Source organism: Bufo gargarizans, chromosome 4, assembly GCF_014858855.1.
Source record: "Bufo gargarizans isolate SCDJY-AF-19 chromosome 4, ASM1485885v1, whole genome shotgun sequence".
Lineage (NCBI taxonomy): Eukaryota > Metazoa > Chordata > Amphibia > Anura > Bufonidae > Bufo > Bufo gargarizans.
Window position 1 is genome coordinate 173,477,628 of NC_058083.1, and position 22,863 is coordinate 173,500,490.

General features: G+C 41.8%; 1 protein-coding gene across 1 annotated transcript in view; it reads right to left on the minus strand.

Moving 5' to 3' along the window:
* Positions 1 to 22,863, minus strand: part of NAALADL2 (N-acetylated alpha-linked acidic dipeptidase like 2) — a 1,185,913-nt gene that overhangs the window by 240,849 nt on the left and 922,201 nt on the right. Inside the window, exon 11 of the mRNA XM_044292072.1 lies at positions 21,846 to 21,941. Coding sequence (XP_044148007.1) covers positions 21,846 to 21,941 — 96 coding nt within the window. The remainder of the gene's footprint in view (positions 1 to 21,845; positions 21,942 to 22,863) is intronic.

Genomic DNA, 22,863 nt, shown 5'->3' on the forward strand with positions numbered 1-22,863 from the left:
TCGGGAGTTTGGAGTGCTATGCTGTATTCCGTTCGTGAGTTTGGAGCATTCCCTTGTATGCCGTTCGGGAGTTTGGTGTTCTGTAAGTAGCTGTGCCTGTAGCTCTGGAAGGGGGATATCTTATAAATGGCTTTTACCTCCATTTATGCCCGGGGTGCTGTTACAGTCATATGTAATCAATTGCACACATGCCAAGATCAAATACAAACGCCTTCAAAACACTACCAGACCGCACAATATGCAATTGTGTTGTTTTGATAAACACATGGTTTAATTCACTATGATATGGTTGTTTAATCATGTAATTGCACTGTATATTCACCCTCTATAATCATGTACATCGCATATATATGTATCGCAATATGGAAAAAGAGTCCATTCTGTATGTTATGTGTTAGGCTTGCGCATGCACTATTGCCAATTGATGCCACTGACGTTGTCCCGGAATTATCGCGGGACTTGCCAGCAGCATCATGTGAGCGGACGATAGATCATGTGACTGATGACGCGCCATGTCACACATAGGTGGCAAGCATTATGATCATCAGTATATCCCTATGTCCAGGTGTGTATCATCGGCATCAGTCCCCAATGCACAGTTTGATTGGATCATATGAGTATTTATTGTGTGTCCTGCAGTGATGATGCCACCCCCAGACGAAGGTTCACCGAAATGCCATCTCGGAGGAGGCATACTATGGGTTCCCAATGCTTTTTAACAATATTTTTAAATGTTCTAGTTTGACAATTATATTGTGTGATAATTGGCAGCATTGTTATTTTCACTCGCTCATTCCTTCCCTCCACTTTTTTACCGGTTGTCTTATTATTAATCATGACATGTCTATCTAATTCACCTATCAATGTTTTTGTTCTATCAACCTGTCACTATTATATATAGCCTTTTGGCTAAAACTTTTGTTGTAATGCCTCCTTCTCATAATCCTCCATTTTGTTGCAATTTCTTTTAATCCACATAAATTGGCTTTTAGGTATGGGACAACTTTCACGTGAGACAAAACTATTGGCATCAATAGGTTTATTGTATGTCCTAGTGCATATTTTATTATTCTCTATATAAATTGTTAAATCTAAAATTGTAATCTCTTTTGTACTAAAAGTAGGTCTAAACTCAAGATAAAAGATTTAATTCATGAAAAAATATATTCAATTCATCTACCCCCCTCCCCCCCAAACGGTTTATAGACAACATTGGTTTTTTTGGAGGGGAGGGGAGGGTAGATAAATTGGATTTATTTTTTTTATTAAAATGAATAAAATTAAAATGTGCATCTAAGTATCAGATAGCGCAAAGGTGTATTTAAGGTAAAAAATGGTGTGGAAAGAGGAGCCTAGATAAGGAACAGCAGGAGAGTCAGTGTACATCCCTGACTAAGGATATCGCAGTATCCGAAACGCGTTTGATTTTCACTCTCATGCATCCGTACTCAGTAAGTGACGTTTCTAGGCTCTCTGTTTGAGCACATGTAAATGGATAGGATCTAGAGTGGTGCCACCGGCCATGGCACACTCTATTTGATATTAGCTGGTAGGACCCTTTATCCCACCCCGATAAGAAGCACCAGTATACAAGAGAGGAGCAACACGGGCAGCGAGTGACAGCTATATACTTGGTTTTATGCTGTGTACCTATGTCTAAGGTGACTTAATTGGTGTTGGGTTAGAGTCGCAAGGGACCTATTTGTATTTTTTTATGTTTTAGACTATTTGAAGCAATAGCAGTATTGAAGTGGTACCGCAGCGACAGATAGATGTAGTTATTAGTACAAGCACCAGTGTCACATCATTTTTAAGTGCTATCCTAGGGACAGTTGTTTGAAAAGACCACAGTGCTCATATGAAAGTTGTGTTCTCTTCACTGTTTATCTGCCCCCCATTGCAATTGCAGTAGGGAGCAGGGATAATTACAACTACTATGTCCCTATTCACTGCAATGGGATGGCTCTGTCCTATTCACTTGAACAGGAAGGAGCTATCTTATTGAAGTGAAAGGGATTGCAGAATTGTAATCACACCTGCTCACTGTTGCAGTTGTCACAGCAAGTAGGTAAATAGTGAAGAGAAGACAGTGCTCATATGAGTGCTGCGGTCTCTTTGAACAGCTGATCGGCTGGAGTGCCAGAAGTCAGATCCAGGCCAATCTGATATTGATGAACTACCGCATACTGAGGATAGGTCATCAATATAAAAAAAGCTGAAAACCCCTTTAATGTCCCTGGCCCCCAAAGCAAAATAAGTAAAGTTCTCCCACATTGCATGTGATTTTTATATTACAAATGACATATTTGTGACATATTGCCCTTTGCACCCTTCATAGACTAGTATGGGTGCAGCATTTATCTCTGAACTCCTAATAGCACATATGTCAAACTACAGCCATCAGTACATGCTGGAAGTTATAGTTTTGGAACAGCTGGAGGCTCATGAGTTTGACACCCCTGCCCTATAGCTATTGCTGTTTATTGACCCTTAACTCCATGGTTTCTTTATTGGAAGATGTGCAAGCTCAAGCTGATTTGCTTTCCAGTCTGGTCCTTATTCCACAACACATATCTAGGTACATATTTTACCTGTAATAACCTGTACTTTTGCATGCTTTTCTTCTGCATGGCACTTATTCAAGATAGTTTATTTTAATTAAAGACTATATGGCAGTAGGTGTTTGTAAATGCCAAAAGATTGCCGCATTATAAAATCATAAATACAGAATGTGGAATGCAATAGAAATCTTTCATTTCACATCCAAGTTTATGAAAGCATTCACTTTGATTTAAAGTTAGCAAATTATTTACAAATCACTCTGCATAATTTATAAAATAATAATGTGAGATTTAGTTTTTTCATTTTTAATTTGAATACAATAAAAGTTGAAGAGATCATTTTCTCTCTCTCTACCCCATTAGGTATAGTGATCGACGAACATTGGCCGGGATGGTTTGAAAAACAAATGTTTTGGCGGGCTCCATTCACTTTAATGGCAGGCAAACCTGGAAAACCTTCAGGTCATATTTGCAGTCACCAAATACTTACAAGAAGTGCACAAATAGTCCCACAACATGGACAGTGACATACTAGAGGTGGGTCAATGACAAAAATTCCCACAAAAATATGTATTTTAACCACTTCAACCCTGCTAGCTGAAACCCCCTTCATGACCAGGCCACTTTTTACACTTCTGCACTACACTACTTTCACCGTTTATCGCTCGGTCATACAACTTACCACCCAAATGAATTTTACCTCCTTTTCTTCTCACTAATAGAGCTTTCATTTGGTGGTATTTTATTGCTGCTGACATTTTTACATTTTTTGTTATTAATCAAAATGTAGCGATTTTTTTGCAAAAAAAAAATGACATTTTTCGCTTTCAGCTGTAAAATTTTGCAAAAAAAACGACATCCATATATAAATTTTTCACCAAATTTATTGTTCTACATGTCTTTGATAAAAAAAAAATGTTTGGGCAAAAAAAAAAAAAAATTGTTTGTGTAAAAGTTATAGCGTTTACATGGTACAAAAATGTGAATTTCCGCTTTTTGAAGCAGCTCTGACTTTCTGAGCATCTGTCATGATTCCTGAGGTTCTACAATGCCCAAACAGTAGAAAAACCCCAAAATGACCCCATTTCGGAAAGTAGACACCCTAAGGCACGGGTGTCAAACACAAGGCCCGCCAGACCTCGTCATGTGGCCCACGTAGCCGGCGCCGGCTGCCAGCCTTCATTTTTTATTCTCGCTTTTTTTTTTTTACACAAGAAAGCCGCCTCTTCAGCGCATGCGCGGCAGCCTACAAGCCAGAGAACGTCTGCCCTCTAGCGGCGCCGGCCGTTCTACAAGGAAACCTCCACTTTACATGCATTCAGGAAACCTCCACTTGTTTTTATATTGAGCGCATGCCATCCTGTGATGTGACAGATCCAACGGCTGCCTGAACCCTTCTCTCCTGACTTGCATCATCTGCTACTGAAATGTGAGTGGGCTCTGCGTTGGTCTGCACCTGCCCTTCACAGCACTGCAATGGTTACATACCATGGCAGGTGGAGCGGTAAACTTTGGATATACTGACCACTTCCATGTCACTTTACAGTGGTATAGGGACCATAAACTACAATCAAATAACCCAAAAATGTCCAAGAAAAGAAAGGTTGATGCAGAGGGAAGGCAATTTCAGGAGAGATGGGAAAGTGAATACATGTTCGTGATTAATGGAGACAAGCCGGTATGTCTTATTTGCTATGAGGCAGTGGCAGTGATGAAGGAATACAATTTACGCCGGCACTTTGAGACCAAACATGGAGCCAAATTTGCTAACCTTAGCCACCAGGAAAAGCAACAAAAGGTCCAAGAATTAAAAGGTAGCCTGCATTCTCAACGGAATATTTTTGCAAAAATGACAGCAAAAAATAATGCAGCAGTGAAAGCCAGCTATCTTGTGGCTGAAGAAATTGCGCGAGCTTCAAAGTGCTTTTCAGAAGGTGCATTTGTAAAGCAGTCCTACAGATACAACCGGCCCTTTGAGGGTGACCATACTGCTGATGCGGCCCCCGATGAATTTGAGTTTGACACCCCTGCCCTAAGGTATTCGCTGATGGGCATAGTGAGTTCATAGAACTTTTTATTTTTGTCACAAGTTAGCGGAAAATGATGATTTTTTATATTTTATTTTTTTTCCCTACAAAGTCTCATATTCCACTAACTTGCGACAAAAAATAAAAAATTCTAGGAACTCGCCATGCCCCTCACGGAATACCTTGGGGTGTCTTCTTTCCAAAATGGGGTCACTTGTGGCGTAGTTATACTGCCCTGGCAATTTAGGGGCCCAAATGTGTGAGAAGTACTTTGCAATCAAAATGTGTAAAAAATGGCCTGCAAAATCCGAAAGGTGCACTTTGGAATGTGGGTCCCTTTGCCCACCTAGGCTGCAAAAAAGTGTCACACATCTGGTATCGCCGTACTCAGGAGAAGTTGGGGAATGTGTTTTGGGGTGTCATTTTACATATAACCATGCTGGGTGAGAGAAATATCTTGGCAAAAGACAACTTTTCTCATTTATTTATACAAAGTTGGCATTTGACCAAGATATTTATCTCACCCAGCATGGGTATATGTAAAATTACACCCCAAAACACATTCCCCAGCTTCTCCTGAGTACGGCGATACCAGATGTGTGACACTTTTGCGCATCTAGGCTGCAAAAGTGCCCAAATTCCTTTTAGGAGGGCATTTTTAGACATTTGGATCCCAGACGACTTCTCACGCTTTAGGGCCCCTAAAAAGCCAGGGCAGTATAAATACCCCACATGTGACCCCACTTTGGAAAGAAGACACCCCAAGGTATTCAATGATTTGCATGGCGAGTCATAGAAATGTATTTTTTTGGCATAAGTTAGCGGAAATAGATTTTTTTTTGTTTTTTCTCACAAAGTCTCACTTTCTGCTAACTTAGGACAACAATTTAAATCTTTCATGGACTCAATATGCCCCTCAGGGAATACCTTGGGGTGTCTTCTTTCCAAAATGGGGTCAGTTGTGGGGTGTTTGTACTGCCCTGGCATTTGAGGGTCTCCGCAATCATTACATGTATGGCCAGCATTAGGAGTTTCTGCTATTCTCCTTATATTGAGCATACAGGTAATGAGATTTTTTTTTTTCCGTTCAGCCTCTGGGCTGAAAGAAAAAAATGAACGGCACAGATTTCTTCATTCGCATCGATCAATGTGGATGAAAAAATCTCTGCCCCCCAAAAAAAAGGAGGGGAAAGGCGTCTGCCAGGACATAGGAGCTCCGCCCAACATCCATACCCACTTAGCTCGTATGCCCTGGCAAACCAGATTTCTCCATTCACATCAATCGATGTGGATGAATAAATCATTGCCGGGATTTTATTTTATTTTTTTACATACAAAGTGTTTGCCAAAGCATAGGAACGCCGCCTCCTCCTCAGCTCGTATGCCTCGGCAAACGTATCTGTTACTGCAGAGTAGAAATCTCGTCTTGCAGCGCCGCATACACCGACTTGCGTGTAATCTGACAGCAGCGCAATGCTTCTGTCAGAAAGCACATCAGTGCTGCAGCTAGTCGATCGGTTGGTCCACCTGGAAGGTAAAAAAAGAAAAAAAAAAAAAAGAAAAAACCAGACGGCAACGCAATAATTTTATTAACTTTGGAACAGAACATATAAACTTTAACTTTTTGAACTAAACATTAACCTTTTTGCTTACTGGTGGTTTTTTTTTTTGTTTTTTTTACCATTATAGAACAAACCTCTCCTTCCCCATGGGTCAATGTGCAAAGCGCAAATCGCCCAAAGATGTGGCGAAGTGCGTTATGCACTTTGTCCCAGGTGAAAGGAGACGTTTGCAGCAGCTGTGTGAGTGAATGGGCCCTAATAGCCCTGTGTGCCTGTCCTGGTGAGATGATCCCTATGCTAGGTGTACCTGTGTGTGGTACTTCCAGAAACACTCCCCTAAGCATAGGGCAGGGTGGTCAGGACAGAAATAGCGGGTGTCACGCCTTATTCCACTCCTGCTACAGACACAACATTTTTTTCGGGGTGGCGGTCGGTTTGAGGTACCAGGAACGACACTGGGGAAATGTCGCTCGTGTAGACGGCTAACTACACTGGTGGATGGGGCCACGGAACCTCCTGGGTACAGGAGGTTCGCGATGATCTCTTCCTGAAATTTGAGGAAGGATCCAGTTCTCCCAGCCTTACTGTAGAGAACAAAACTATTATACAGAGCCAATTGAATTAAATATACAGACACCTTCTTATACCAGCGTCTGGTTCTGCGGGAAACTAAATACGGAGACAACATCTGGTCATTGAAGTCCACCCCTCCCATGTGAAGGTTATAGTCGTGGACTGAGAGGGGCTTTTCAATGACACGGGTTGCTCGCTCAATTTGTATTGTCGTGTCTGCGTGAATGGAGGAGAGCATGTAAATGTCACGCTTGTCTCTCCATTTCACCGCGAGCAGTTCTTCGTTACACAGTGCGGCCCTCTGCCCCCTTGCAAGATGGGTGCTAACGAGCCGCTGGGGGAAGCCCGCGCGACTAGTTTGCGCGGTACCACAGGCGCCAATCCGTTCTAGAAACAAATGCCTAAAGAGGGCCACACTTGTGTAGAAATTGTCCACATAAAGATGGTACCCCTTGCCGAATAAGGGTGACACCAAGTCCCAGACTATCTTCCCACTGCTCCCCAGGTAGTCAGGGCAACCGACCGGCTCCAGGGTCTGATCTTTTCCCTCATAGACACGAAATTTGTGGGTATAGCCTGTGGCCCTTTCACAGAGCTTATACAATTTGACCCCATACCGGGCGCGCTTGCTTGGGATGTATTGTTTGAAGCCAAGGCGCCCGGTAAAAGGTATCAGGGACTCGTCTACGCAGATGTTTTGCTCTGGGGTATACAAATCTGCAAATTTCAGGTTGAAATGGTCTATGAGGGGCCGAATTTTGTGGAGCCGGTCAAAAGCAGGGTGGCCTCTGGGACGGGGAGTGCTGTTATCACTAAAGTGCAGGAAACGCAGGATGGTCTGAAATCGTGTCCTGGACATAGCAGCAGAGAACATGGGCATGTGATGAATTGGGTTCGTGGACCAATATGACCGCAATTCATGCTTTTTAGTTAGACCCATGTTGAGGAGAAGGCCCAAAAAAAATTTAATTTCGGAAACTTGGACTGGTTTCCACCGGAAAGGCTGGGCATAAAAGCTTCCCGGGTTAGCGGTTATAAATTGTGTGGCATACCGGTTTGTCTCTGCCACAACTAAGTCTAAGAGCTCCGCAGTCAAGAACAGCTCAAAAAATCCCAGGGCCGAACCGATCTGAGCTGTCTCAACCCGAACTCCAGACTGGGCGGTGAAAGGGGGAACTACAGGTGTGGCTGAAGTTGGGGACTGCCAGCACCTCAGGGATTCTAGGGGCTCTACGGGCATGTCTTTGCGGTGGCTGCGACGGGGTCACTACTGCACATGCCACCGTACCAGCTTCAACTGCCCTTCTGGTGCTCACTACTTCACCATGTTCTACGGCAGTGCTGGTACTAGGTCCAGGAAGGGCTGCGCTGCTGGTGTATGCCTCACCACGTAATCCGACAGCACCAGCCCCACTCTGCTGCTCTTGAAGCGGATCCTGCGCAACCTGCGGTCTAGCGACACGGGGCCGGGTACGCCTGGTGCTATCAGGGACCTCAGCCTCCTCGTCCGAACTTTGGGTCAGAGAGCCACTGCTTTCTACAGGTTCGTATTCTGACCCGCTAGATTCATCGGATGAGGGTTCCCATTCCTCATCCGACTGGGTCAGAAGCCTGTAGGCCTCTTCAGAAGAATACCCCCTGTTTGACATGTGGGCAACTAAATTTAGGGGTATTCCCTGAGACTACCCAAGAAAAAAAAGCAAGCCTGTCTTACAAATGGGAGGCTAGCGAAGTACCGGAGGCCGCTGCAGTTGATAAAAAATATCAAAACTGATTTTTTTATCGCCGCAGCGCGTGTAAAGTGAATGTGCAGAGATCAAAAAAAAATATTTTTGGGTGAACGCACGTGTGGGCGACCGATCAGGCCTGATCGGGCAAACACTGCGTTTTGGGTGGAGGGCGAACCTAAAGTGACACTAATACAATTATAGATCTGACCGTGATCAGTTTTGATCACTTCCAGATACTATAAAAGTACAAATGCTGATTAGCGATACGCTAATCAGCGAATCAGTGACTGCGGTGTGGTGGGCTGGGCGCTAACTGATCCCTAAACTACCTAACCAAGGGGCCTAAACTATACCTAAAACCTAACGGTCAATACCAGTGAAAAAAAAAAAGTGACAGTTTGCACTGATCACTTCTTTCCTTTCACTAGTGATTGATAGGGGCGATCAAAGGGGTGATCAAAGGGTTAATTGGGGTTCAGGGGGGTAATCTGGACCTATGTGTAGTGTTGGTGGGTACTCACTGTGTAGCCTGCTCCTCTGCTGGATCCAACCGACGAAAAGGACCAGCAGAGGTATAGGCCAGCCATATAACAGATCATATTTACAAATATGATCTGCTATCTGGCACTCTGATTGTTTTTTTAAAAAATCAGCAACCTGCCAGCCGCGATCATTGGCAGGCAGGTTGCTGACGAAATACTCCTTGACGAAATGCCGGCCCGCGATGCGCCTGCGCGGGCCGGCTGTGACCGAAATCTCGCGTCTCGCGAGATGACGTGCCGATGCATCCAGGAGAAGTAAATCAACCACCTCCCGGACGCATCGGTGCGCACAGCGGTCGGGAGGTGGTTAATCAGGGGCCTTTTTTATCTTAAAGGGAAATTCTCGAAAATGTTCCCTGCTGGAGCTTAGGAAAAATGTATTTTATACCACGGTAGTACGGGCCCTAAACATTAGGCATTCACCTGACATAAAAGAACAAGTGATTATGTGGCTCGAGGTACATTATGCGGTCAATGGATAAAAATGTTACTGCAGCCCACTGGAGTACAGGCTCCAAACAGTAGGTATTCATTGTACAGAAAATATCAAGTGATTAGGTGGCTGGAGGTATATTAGACAGTCAGTGGATATCAATTTTACTGCAGGCCAGTGGAGTACAGGACCCAAACATTAGGCATTCAAGTGATTATGTGGCTGGAGGTATATTAGACGGTCAGTGGATATCAATTTTACTGCAGGCCAGTGTAGTACAGGACCCAAACAATAGGCATTCGCCTGACATAAAAGAACAAGTGATTATGTGGCTCAAGGTACATTATGCGGTCAATGGATAAAATTTTGCTGTAGCCCACTGGAGTACTGTCACCGCCAGTTCTGTGAGAAGGTCTGACTGATGTCCTTCTCTACCTCTTGCATGATGTTCTTTGTTTTGGTTTTACTTTCTCATCTCATTTCCTTCTCCCAGGTGTCACCTATTTAGACTAATCCTCTTTCCTTTATATTCCTTCCCATACTGCCTCACTTTGCGGTTTATACTACTTCCTGGATGAAGTGTTGATTGCTGGAGGCTTCTGCTGCTGCTTGTTCAGATAAGTCCTTTCATATATTGTGTTTCCTTGCTGGCTTGATTCTAGGTGACCCTGACTCCCTCCGTATGAAGTGCAGGGAGCCGGTGGTCGTGTTCCCTCACTATTATAGGGTTTTCAGGTGTCACACAGTCTTGGGTAAGTGGGCATACAATCGTCTACCTTGTATGTGCTTAGCAGTCAGGGTGAGCTCTTAGGGTTTTATAGGGGTCACCTATATGCTCTTTAGTTTGGGATCAAGCCAGTCGGACGTTTATTCATAACTTCCAGCTATCTGCAACATCATTCGCGACAAGTACAGGCTCCAAACATTAGGCATTCACTGTAGAGCAAAGATCAAGTGATTATGTGGCTGGATGTATATTAGACAGTCAGTGGACATCAATTTTACTGCAGGCCAGAGGAGTACATGTCCCAAACATTAGGCATTTAATGTACAGAAAAGAACAAGTGATTATGTGGCTGAAGGTACATTAGGCGGTCACCGTATAACAATTTTACTGCAGGCCAGTGGAGTACAGGACCCAAAAATTAGGCATTGACTGGACAGAAAAGATTAAGTGATTATGTGGCTGGAGGTATATTAGACGGTCATTGGATAACGATTTTACTGTAGTCCTGTACAAATACATGTCAAATACATATATTTAAAAGAACTAAAAATATTAAATTGGATTAAAAACATGGCAACATGGTCATCATATATGTTGAATTCCTCCGAGGCCCCAACAATTAGGCATTCACCGTACACAAAAGAACAAGTGACTATGTGGGTGGAGGTATATTAGACGGTCATTAGATATCAATTTTACTGCAGACCAGTGGAGTACAGGGCCCAAACATTAGGCATTCACCGGACAGAAAAGGCCTTTTATGCCGCTGCATTTACATAAGACAGGAACCATTCATTGTTCTGGGTGGTGGTGGATATGTGTGGGCTGGCATGAGGAAATTCAATTAAACGTGGTCGTCATAGGTGTTGAATTCCTCTGAGATCCATGCCTCATTCATTTTTAGAAATGTGAGATAGTCCTCACTTTCGTGAGCTAGGCGAGTGCGCCTATCGGTCACGTCCCCCCCCCTGCTGCGCTGAAGGTCCTTTCAGGCAGGACACTCGACAATGGGCAAGCCAAGAGTTCCATGGCAAATTGTACTAGCTCTGGCCACAGGTCAAGCCTGCACACCCAGTAGTCCAGGGGTTTCTCGCTTTTCAGAGCGTCCACATCGGCCGCTAATCCGATGTAGTTGAACACCTGTCGGTCTAGGTGTTCCCTGAGGCTGGATCCAGAGTCCGGCTCTCGATGGGTTGGCTGCAAGAATGATCTCATATCCAAAGTGACCAACACATCTTCAAACCGCCCTCTACTTGCAGGCATGGTAGGATTGGTACTCTCATCTGTTTCTCTGTTGGTGTAAATACCTCTGCCAGCACTGGCACAGCAGAATGCAGCATCTCCCAAAGAAAGGCCTGGAAATTCTGCATTCTTCCAGCCCTCTGTGATGCTGGTAACATGTCTGCCATTTTGTGTTTCTACCAGGGGTCTAAGTATGTTGCCACCCAGTACTGGTCCTTGCCCTTTATGCTTTTTATACGGGGGTCCCTCTTCAAACACTGGTGCATGAAGGCCCCCATTTGCACTAAATTGGAAGTGGTGGAGCGTCCTGGCTCCTGCTTATCGCCCAGGAGAATGCAGTCCTTGGTCTCCTCCCCCCAGCCACGGGCAACACCATTGATCCCCGAAAAGTTTAAAGCCTGCTCTTCTTGCTTCTTCTCCTCCTTCCCCCAGCCACCATCCTCCTCTGACTCCTCTTCAGACTCCTGCTGACTTGTCTCAGATGGATTATTTCTCCCTGGGAATTCATTCATCATTGCGACTTCCTCATCTTCCAGCTCTTGCTCCTCGACGGCTTGATCAATGACACAACGCAATGCACGCTCCAGAAAGAAGGCATAAGGTAAGATGTCACTGATGGCGCCCTGACTGTGACTGACCAGTTTAGTGATCTCATCCAATTGCCGCAGAAGTCTGCATGTGTCGCTCATGAGCAGCCACTGTCGCAGTGAAAAAAAACAAGCTTCCCAGAACCTGCCCTGCTGGGGAGTTCATACAGGTAGTCGATAACGGCACATTGCTGCTGGAGCAGCCTATCAAGCATATACAAGTTGGAGTTCCAGCACGTTGCGCTATCACAAATCAGACATTTAACGGCCATGGCCGTGTAAGATCTTCTAAAATGGCCAGAGATTTTCCTGGTCTGCTGCAAGACCCCAGAGTATTTGGCAAAGGATGGCTGCACGACTAAGTTCAGGATGTATGCCACGCATGGCACGTGTGTCATTTTGCCCTGTTTCATCGCGCTCAGCAGATTGGCACTGTTGTCGCACGCCACTTTGCCAACTGTCAAATTGAGCGGGGTTAGCCACTGATCGGCCTGTGACTGCAGATCGGCTTTGTGGGTTCCGACGGTGTTGCTCCCATTGTGCTCATTGATGGGAGGCCAGGTGCCTTCTTCGTCCATAGGTGAGTGTTGGGCTTTCTGCGACTTATGTGTTGACAGCACAGGCTGCAGATGTCAACACTATTGTCAGCAGCTGACACGTTAAAAAAAGCCCACACTGCGGAGCCATGTGCCGTCCTGGGAGCGCCAGATGTGACCGTGCATGGTGGATGGCTTGCTCCAGATATATTTGCAGTCTGCTTTTTTTCTCCTGTGCACTGCGAGTTCTACCTGCTTCTCCTCCTTCTACCATCTATTTGCTGCTCTGTCTCTCCCTCTGAACTCCCCTCCATTTCCTTTCTTGTGGGCACCCACGTGACATCCATCGACACGTCATCATAGTCACCTTCACAAACACTGACATGAGAGAGCTCAGAGTAGGCAGTAACAGCGGGGACCTCCGTTCTTGGGCTGATTTGGGTACTGTTGTCAGACCGCTGCGTGGCGTCCGTTGCTACCTCCTCTTCCTGATCCGATGCCAAGAATGGCTGCGCATCGGTAAGGTCTTTGGGGGTGCACACAGCAGTGAGTGAGGAGGGTGCAGATACAGAGGATGAGGAGGATTCAGGAGCGGAAGGCTGAGTGAGCCTCTCAATTAACTCTGGTGCGTCCTTTGAAGTAATTGCATGCACCTCCTCCAACTTCCCACTTACACTCCGGACTGTTGCACCTGCCTGACCCTACCACCACTGCGGAATGGCCTGCCTCTCCTCTGTCATTTTCAAAATAACCCGTGTTCCAAAGTCCCTATAGAAGAGCAGTATTTGTGGAAGCTGGTATATCTCATGCCTCAATCTATATTTGGTTGAAGCTGGGATATCAATCCCCTCTATCAGTATTTTGTGGAAACAGTTATATAGAACCCCTTAATGATTATTTGCTGGAAGCTGGTATATCAAACCCCTTAATTAATATTTGGTGGAAGCTGGTGTATCGCAGGCCTCAAATAGTGGATGCTGGTATATCAATAGCCTCTATCAGTATTTTTTGGAAAAAGGTATATAGAACCCCTTAATGAGTATTTGCTAAAAGCCGTTATATCAAACCCCTTAATCAATATTTGGTGGAAGCTGGTGTATCACACCTCTCAATCAATATTTGGTGGAAGCTGGTATATTAATCCCCTCTATCAGTATTTTGTGGAAGCAGGTATATCACACCCCTTAATCAGTTTATTTCGGGGCAACAGTTACAATTAGTTATTCCAATAGCGTTTGTCCCTCTATTTAGCTGCAGTATCTCAGCAGAAACATACAAACTGCTGCACAATACAAATGCACTATAATTTACTTTCTATGTTAGAAAGGCTATTATAAGTATATCACACCCCTCAGTATATCAAACCTATTGATAGCACACCTATACCATTCCTTAAAAGGATTGGCTTGGTATCCCTAACAGTCTGTCCCTGCTCCACACAGTAACCTCTCCCCACACTGGCAAAAAAATGAATGTAAAATAGCTGCCAGATCAGGTTGATTTATAAGGTAGGGGTTATGTCAATTGGCTGTCCTGTCCCACCAGATGAATGTGTCATGGGTCAAAGTTCTGCAGAATGCAAAAGAATATGGCCCCGGTTGACATCGCCATATGTTCGGCAAACGAGCAAAGTTCGCCGCAAAACGACCGCCGGGGAACTGCAAAGCCATCACTATTTAGGTATATGCTTATTTACTACTATAAACAATCACCCTTAAATACACTAGTTCCACTACTGCTAATATTCCTAATGTTAATAGTGTATTCACACGTGGATTTTTTTTTCTTTTTTAGTTGCTTTTTGTCAAATATGCTGAATTTGTGAAAAAATAGCACATGTGAACGCACCATAAAAATGTGGGGAGAGTAACAATAGAGAGTCTCACACAATAAACCAGCCAACCAAACGCCGCTCCTGCTAACCTCTCCATGTAGTCAAATAAAGATTTAATGGAATATAAATGGACCTGCATGTTTCCAGTCTCATTTTAAGTTTATATAACCATTTAGCCTACAAGTAATATGTTCACTCAACTTTAAAATACCAATTACATAAAATCTTCTAGGAGATATTGCATAATTTAAATCAAAGTAGTCACCAAAAGTCAAGAGTTTAATTTGAAATGCATTTTCTTTCACATAAGTGGCTTTAAAAAGCTTGTTTTTAGGGCAATGTTAATCTGATGGTGCACTTGGCCTTAAAAATGTATTTTAAATACAGAGAGATTACTTTAATAATACTATATTGGGAGGAGGTCTCTGCTATGGGACTTCTTTATCATTAAAAAAGATGTAAATATTCATAGCTTTTCTTTATCTTCAATTTAGCATTTTTGAACTGGGTACGTAGAGTAGTTCCAAACCTCTGATCAGGAACAAATATTTATGCAGATTTTTGTACCTTAGATCTGCAAGTTTGCCTTAAAATCCAATGTTTAATGGTAATGAAATTTAAATCACTGTTTTCATATTTTTTTTATAGTATACTGAAATAAATCAGTACTCCAGTTTACAAACCACCAACCAGGATCAATGTAAATATCAGTAGAACTACTTTCACATCTCCGTTTTTGCTGCATCCATCAGCAAACACGCTTCCGTTAGGATAATACAACCGGCTGCATCCGTTATGAACGAATCCGGTAGTATTATCCCTAAAAAAAAGCCTTGATGGATCTGGCACTAAAACCATTGTAAGTCAATGAGCGCTGGATCCATTTTCTTTTGTGTCCGAGAAAACTGATCTGGTACTATTGACTTACACTGTTTCATGCCGGATCCGTCTTGCTCCGCATCCTATGATGCACTCAAAAATGCTGCTTGCAGTTTTTTTTCTGCTTGGCATGGGAATGCAACCAAATGGTATGTAATTCATTCTGGTGCATTTCGTTCAGTTCAGTTTTGTCCCCATTTATTGTCAACTGAAGCATTTTCCTCCGGTATTGAGATTCTATGATGGATCTCAATGCCGGAAAGGAAAAAAAAAGCTGATGTGAAAGTAGACTTTACTGTATAGGCGTGAGCAGGTTGTGTTATATCTGTAGACAAGTATGAGTAAGAAGGGTTAAATTCTGAATTTGTAAGGAATAAAAAAGTTGAGTTAGAAAGGACTTTAGAAGACAGAAAGATCTAGGTGGGGAGAAAATTATAATTCAAATAGATAATTATGTCAGATAAGTGTTACATACCATGCTTCTCATAACATTGCTGAACAAAAGTAATAAATCCAATAAATTGGCAAGGGTCTTAAGAGTGTTCTATCAGGACCAAGTCCCTTTTTAAGATGTAATCACACAGCAATCAGATAATCAACTTCTGGCCCAGCTTCTTAAACCACTAGTGATCTGAGACTGCGGGGGTAAGTTGGTGATCACTGTAGTTGCTACATGGCAAATGATGTTTATGGCTCTCTGCATCGACTAAAAGAGAGGTGTCCAAATAAGCATAGGTGTTATTTTCATCAGGCAACTCCTTTCATGATGTTTACATGCTCAATGTAATAACCAATTACCTATACAAAGCAGAATGCAAGGCAGTAATGAAAAAAATCTTTCACATTCACATACAGTACCTAAAATTTATTTAGTTGCTCTTCTAGTATCTTGCTTAATTTGTACACACTTTGAATACACACATTGTAAATTGGTACAGTACACTAGCTTTTTTTAAAATGTATCTGTGATATAATGCAAATACATTGGCAAATGCAGCAGTTATTCCAATACAGTTTTACCCCTATAGCCATATATTCACATACAATGATTGAGTGCAAACTGAATGCGTTTGACACCTACAAATCACTTGGAGGAAAGAGTTAACCACACGAAGACAGTCCAGCTCTTAAATACAGGTCAAATTAAGAAATGATATCTATAAACAGATTGTCATTAGCACTCCCTTTAGAGTGAACAGCTTGTTCATCTTTATGAAGTCAGGATATTATGATCACAGCTGTCCAGCAGCAAGCAATACAGAAATCAAAATAGTAACTCTCTCAGCAAATAAACTGAGCATTAATGGGCTCATCCATGAATTTCTCATTTGCACCTAAGGTTTTCCCAGCAGTTCTTGTGAACCTTTATATTTTTTATCCATAAACAATGAAAATCCAGCATTCTGCCATTTTCAAATTTCAACCATTTGGTAGCTGAAATTTTAATTGGCAGAGTGCAGGATTTCCCTTATTAATGGATCACGTTTTCCTCAAAAGTCAATGAGGTTTCTATGCAAATGCATGGATGACAGGTCAGAGCTATTGATGAATCGGGTGAGTGGATAAACAGCAGCTTTCCTAACCTAAATCACTGGGATAGCTTGGTAGTATAAGTGTATTCATTTTATAAACAGAAAAGACAGGTTAAATAATCCTAAGAAGTGCATCAATCTCTAAATCTCCCAAACATGATGCCTTTTTCTAAATAAAAGTGTTTTTTTGGGAATTTAAAATGGCTGCACTACCTGTCCTAGAATAAGAACAGTCCTGTTGCCATAACTTGCAGAGATGCCTAGAGGAGTAAATGGATGGGGACAAAAAAAAAATGTACTATGCTCTGACACTTGCATGTACTACACATTTTGGGAGTATTCCTGCCAGACTTCTCAGCCATGATGGCAAATCATAGGCAGAATAACAACTGCATCATTACTATTTTGTTATGAAAGGGTAGGAAACAGTGGAGCCCTGCGCACCACAGACCCCACCTACTTTCCCAATCCGCCCTAACTGAGGGCCCACAACAGGAAGCAGTTCCTTCTAAGCTAAGTGCAGGGGCCTAACCCAAATGGGAAAAGAGTAATGAGACAGAAAGAGATGGAAACCAGACAAGCAAAACCAGGACCAGATCAGGTTCCAAAATCAGATCAAAGCAAAGTGGAACCAGGAGAACATTTCAGACACAAAGTCAGCAGGCAAAGGTGAAGTCACAAAAGGTAAGGTAAAATCTCAGGAGGTCATGTCAGAGGCAAAATCAGTAATCAGAAGCAATGTCAAAGTCAGCAGGCAAAGGTCAGTGATCAAGAGTAGCAAACACACAGCTAGCTCGTGAGGCTTAGAAAACCAGTCATAGGCATGTATGGCCAGCAGCCGCCTGTCTAAATAGTCACCTAAGGAGGCATGTGATGCTGGCACAGAGCCTGATTGGCAGCTCCCTGATAGATCGATCAGCCCCATTGCAACAGAGCGATGTCTTCCCCATTGCCATATATTAGTATAGTATATATTTTTATGTATGTATTATATATGATATTCACACGTGGCCATTACATTGATCTAACATTGGAGTGCATTTAGTCAGACAGTAATCATAGTTACAGTCAGAAGCTATTTACAACTCCAAAGAGATGTCTTTCCAATCTAACCTCTAGACAACGATCCTTTTGTTTAAATCAAATGCAAAAATGTAGACCTCAGGGTTTTCTAAGCCAGAGGATACGCTCTAGATGTTAAAGCAATGAATAACATTTTCTGTCCATTGTATTTATTATGCAAAAGTGACTATGATGTGTCACCTAGGTCTACAGAGAAGCGCCTGGACAAGAATTTTCCCTCCGCATTTTAAGTTATACAACTGACCACTAAAACAGTATTAGGCTACTTTCAAATTAGCGTTTTTTATTTTTTTTGCGGATCAGTCATGACTCTGCAAATATGCTTCCGTTACAATAATACAACCACATGCATCGGTCATGAGTGGATCCAGTTGTATTATGTCTTCTATAGCCATGACGGATCCGTCTTAAACACCATTGAAAAACAATGGGGCGGATCAGTTTTCTATTGTGTCAGAGAGAACGGATCCGTCCCCATCGACTTACATTGTGTGCCAGGACGGATCTGTCTTGCTCCGCACCACATCGCAGACAGAAAAACGCTGCATGCAGCGTTTTAATGTCCGCCTGCAGAGCGGAATGGTGACTGAATGGAGGCAAACCGATGCACAATGAGCGAGTCCTTTTCTATTCAGAATGCATTAGGGCAAAACTGATCCATTTTGGATCTCAAAAACGGAAAGCCAAAACGCTAGTGTGAAAGTAGCCTTAGATAATCATCCTATCAGAATATCAGTTTAGTTTTAAAACGACCAATAGATGAACGTTTAGGTTTGAAATTTTGTATTAGCCAATTAGATGTCCTCTACATGTTAGTCAATGGGTAAATATGGTATAAGAAGGAAAGCTGAGGGAAGGCTAGGAATAAATGAACTCAGTTGAATTCAATCATCTTAACAACACCGTATTGCACCCAGACTGGCCGCAGGAGTGCATTCACCCCCTCACCTTCCTAGGCAGTCCTTATAAGACTGCATGCTTGCAGACATTTTAAAGAGCTCCGAGATAACACCTTTAAATCTTGCAAATGTAGTCTTTACTAATGAGAAGTTAACAGTGGTAATCTAACTAAACCGTGCTGTGCCATGACTTCTTATTTTCTTGCATTTCTTATTCTTTCTGATGATCAGCCGTGTAAAGGTGTCGCCGATCACCCAATGGGGGAATGAACAATCAATGAATTGGGTGAAAGCATTATTGATGTGGACACCAAAATCCCCAAAAAGCAGATAGTGCTGTGAAAAAGTGATCTGCTGCCCGGGAACAATGAATCTATGTCAACAGATTGGCCAGTTCATTCCTGTTAATTGCCTACTCTGCCCGCCCCGTAAATGGGCCTTTACATTTATAAGATTTTTGTAACAGGCAACCTGAGTAAACATAAACACAGAAGAAAAAAGTATCCAACACCAACTGGCCCTGTGGGGGGAGTAAAGGCCCACTTAAACTTGATATTGGTTGTGCCATTATTAGCAGCAAATGCAACTAAACAGTAACTGAGATCAGTTGTCCGAATTGCTATTAAATTGGTTGTTCCAATTAAAATATCCTGACTTTTTGAAAGAAGCATCTGGATCTGAATACTTTAGTAATTGCATGTACGTAAACATTTAGTACAGCCAATGAGTTATTCAATGAAATCAATCTGTATATTGCCACATCCTGTTTGTTATTTTATTATTTTTCTGTCCACTTGAAGAACATATCTGAGGTGGATGCTCAGTTCCATCTTACAACTGCTGACAGTTACTGGGAAAGACCTGCAGGTGGAAGACCCACCTTCAAGCTGGCAGTTTTTTTACATTAATCCTTGGATAACCCGCATTAGGAATTTTGTAGAATTAAGTTAAAGGCAATCTGTCACTTCCTTTCCACTTTGCATAGCAAAACAGCATTCTAATTAGCATTTATATGAGTTGCTTGCAGCAAAAGTGATGACGTCACTGCAAGTGGTGACGTGCGCAAAAATAAGCGTGTTTTCTTCAAACAAGATGGCCACGATCAAATGTATGAGGTATGTATTTTTTTAGCTTTAATCCCTGATTAACCCCCTGATAGTTACAAAGTAATTCATAAAGAATCAAATTTCTTGTCTAAGTTCGGCAAAGCAGCTGAATTTTTGAAAACTTTGCTCATTACTAGTCAATACTCTCAAACCACGAGCAGGGTAAGCAGAGTTCTCTGCTGGTCACCTCTGTGTATGAAGAATTAGAATTCATGGTGTATGAAGTTATTAGAATAACATAACAAGAAGATGATGGGGGGTTTAGTGGCTGAAATCTTCAGCCCAGAGAAGGGTATATTAGGCGTTTATATTTCTGGGTGATCTTGCAGAACAGAGCCCTATGGAAAACGTTGCGACTGCTGCTCATCTATGCTAACAACCTGGAAGTTTAGGTTGTAATCAATGGAGTGCAGGAGGAGCATGAAGATTGAATTAAAGAGAAGAAAAAATGACAGGTACATTACTATGCTGCATAGGAGACTAGATAAGGATTAAAGAATTAAATGATTCCCGATTCCTCTGCATTCCTTTCGAGGGAAACAGCAGAGGGATCGGGCCTGTGTGGCCACCATTCCATTTAAAACATGATAGATGCACTATGAATGGGAAAAAAGAGATGCCAAGGGGGCATTATGATAAGGATGTAAGTACTACAATTCTATAATGATTTTTTTGTTTTTGTTTTGTAGGGTTTTAAATTCAATGAAAATATGCTTAAAATTAGATGTTTCCTCAGGTTTATTATAGAATTACTTTTGAAATGACCCAATAAAGAGGCCATTTTGATCTTGAGCTTGGAATCCTTGCCTTACTGTTTATACCAATTGAGCTTGAATTCCGATCAAATTGATGAAATTGCATTCTCAGTATTTTGTAGTATAGGAATTAATCTATGATACTATTAATTATGATTCAACATTCCTCATAGTACAACTAATATTGACTGTTGCCATTATTGTCCTATTTTGGAATTCTGTATTTTGACTTTACACCAAGTTCATTCTTCTAAAAAGTTCCATCTTGACTTGTCAGTCCACAAAACATTTTCCTACAAAGGACTGGGGGTGAAGAGGTCATCAATACAGGTTTTAAAAAAGCTCAGAATTAAAAAAAGGACCATAAACTTGGTTAGGAGTGGTTTAAACCATGCAAATTGCCCATGGGTACCATGATGCTCTGTAAATGTTTATTTTGATACTTCCTTTATGTGCTTGATTAGTAGTTAATAAGCTTTTGGAGTACTTTTGGCAAGCTAATTACTTGTGTGCGTTTTACACTGTCTTTATTTGAAGTTCATGGATCTCATTGTCGAAAACTTGAATACCACACATTAGATAGTGCTTTGAGTCCTATATTTCAGTTAATTTTGTATCATCTGTTGTAATCATACCTATTAAGTGAGTTATAGGGTAAAAATTATTCACCAAAAGATTTCTTAGACCTTAGGCTAGTATTACACTACCAGATTTTGCAGGAGATTGTCGGGAAGGAAGCTTTCCTTCTCGGCAATTGCTTGCTCATTAGTGGAAGAGAATACTGCTTTTACATGTAGCGATCTCCTCAACAGTATGGGGACTAGGGATCGCTATTGCCATTGATCGTCCCCCACGCTGACTAGTTTTTTGCCAGCAAGCAATGATTTTTAAGCATGCTCGTTCATAGGGTAATCAGTGGCATAATAACACTGAGATCATAGCCAATGAGCATTGTTACAAATGCTCGTTGGCAGACTAATGATGATCTGCCAGTCTAATAGTAGCTCAAATTTAGCGAGTAACAAACTGCAGTTTAAGGATCCGCTTCTCTAACGATAACAGAAATACAAGGTCTATGAATACTCAAAGTAGGCTTGGTAATGGCTACATGATATTACCGAGTGATAAATTTTGCATATTGGAAACTAAATTGAGTTATATGTTTTTGTTTTTTTTTTGTTTTTTTTTTATGCAGAATCACACAATATATGTCCACTGCTCTAAAGGTTTTTCTTACCTTTGCAATATACTCGTGAAGATAGAAGTAAGTATCAGTGAGCTGGTTTGAAGTTTCCTTATTATTGAACAATACTTCTGGGAAGATGTGCGAGATCTGAAACCAAAATAATATTAATATTCCATAATCACAGTAATGCTCATAGTAGTATTGATATTATCGTAAAAATAAAAAAAGAAAGATGGGGGGCACTCTTCTATCTGACATTATACAGACACGCTAAATGGTTTAAAATTGTTGAAATGTATTGATCAAATTTATGTACAATAGAAGCATACCAATGTGGTCATCTGGACCCCGCAGAAGCCTGATCAACAAGCAATATAGTGACTTGACACACACTAAAAATGCATACTATTATACTCTTACATAGTAAAATATAAAAAATATAAAATGAAAATGGAATAAAAATAGAATTAAACAATGCAGTATATATATAAACTTGCTGGGATTCAACTAACAGAGCTACAAGTTGTTATTGCGACTTGTCACGTGTTTTGTATATGTAGCAATTATTTAGCAATGTTTTCCTCTGCGATGGTTATACAAGCAAAACAGTGTTGACTTGATGAAATGGCTACTCGACATGCAGCATTATCTCTATATTCTTGTCTCTATTTGGAATGGGCAAACCAGAAACTCTCAAAATGCATATCCACGCGATAACACTCAAGTTAGAATGTTCGGATGCAGTGTTAGTATTAATATTTTTCAGTTATGCAAAGTCATTAGTAATGTTAGACTGTAAGTAGACTTTTATGATGTACTTTACCGATCCAGTGATCACCGTCAGTAAAGCACTGTGCGGCTGTATGGTTATTCTGTGCCCACAGAGTGCTTTACAGGCAGTATACATTTTTAGCGTGTCAAGTGACTATATTGCTTGTTGAGCAGGCATCTGTGGGGTCCGGATGACCACATTGGTATGCTTCTACTGTACATAAATTTGATCAATAAATGTCAACAATTTTAAACTATTTAGTGTGTCTATATAACACCAGATAGAAGAGTGCCCCCC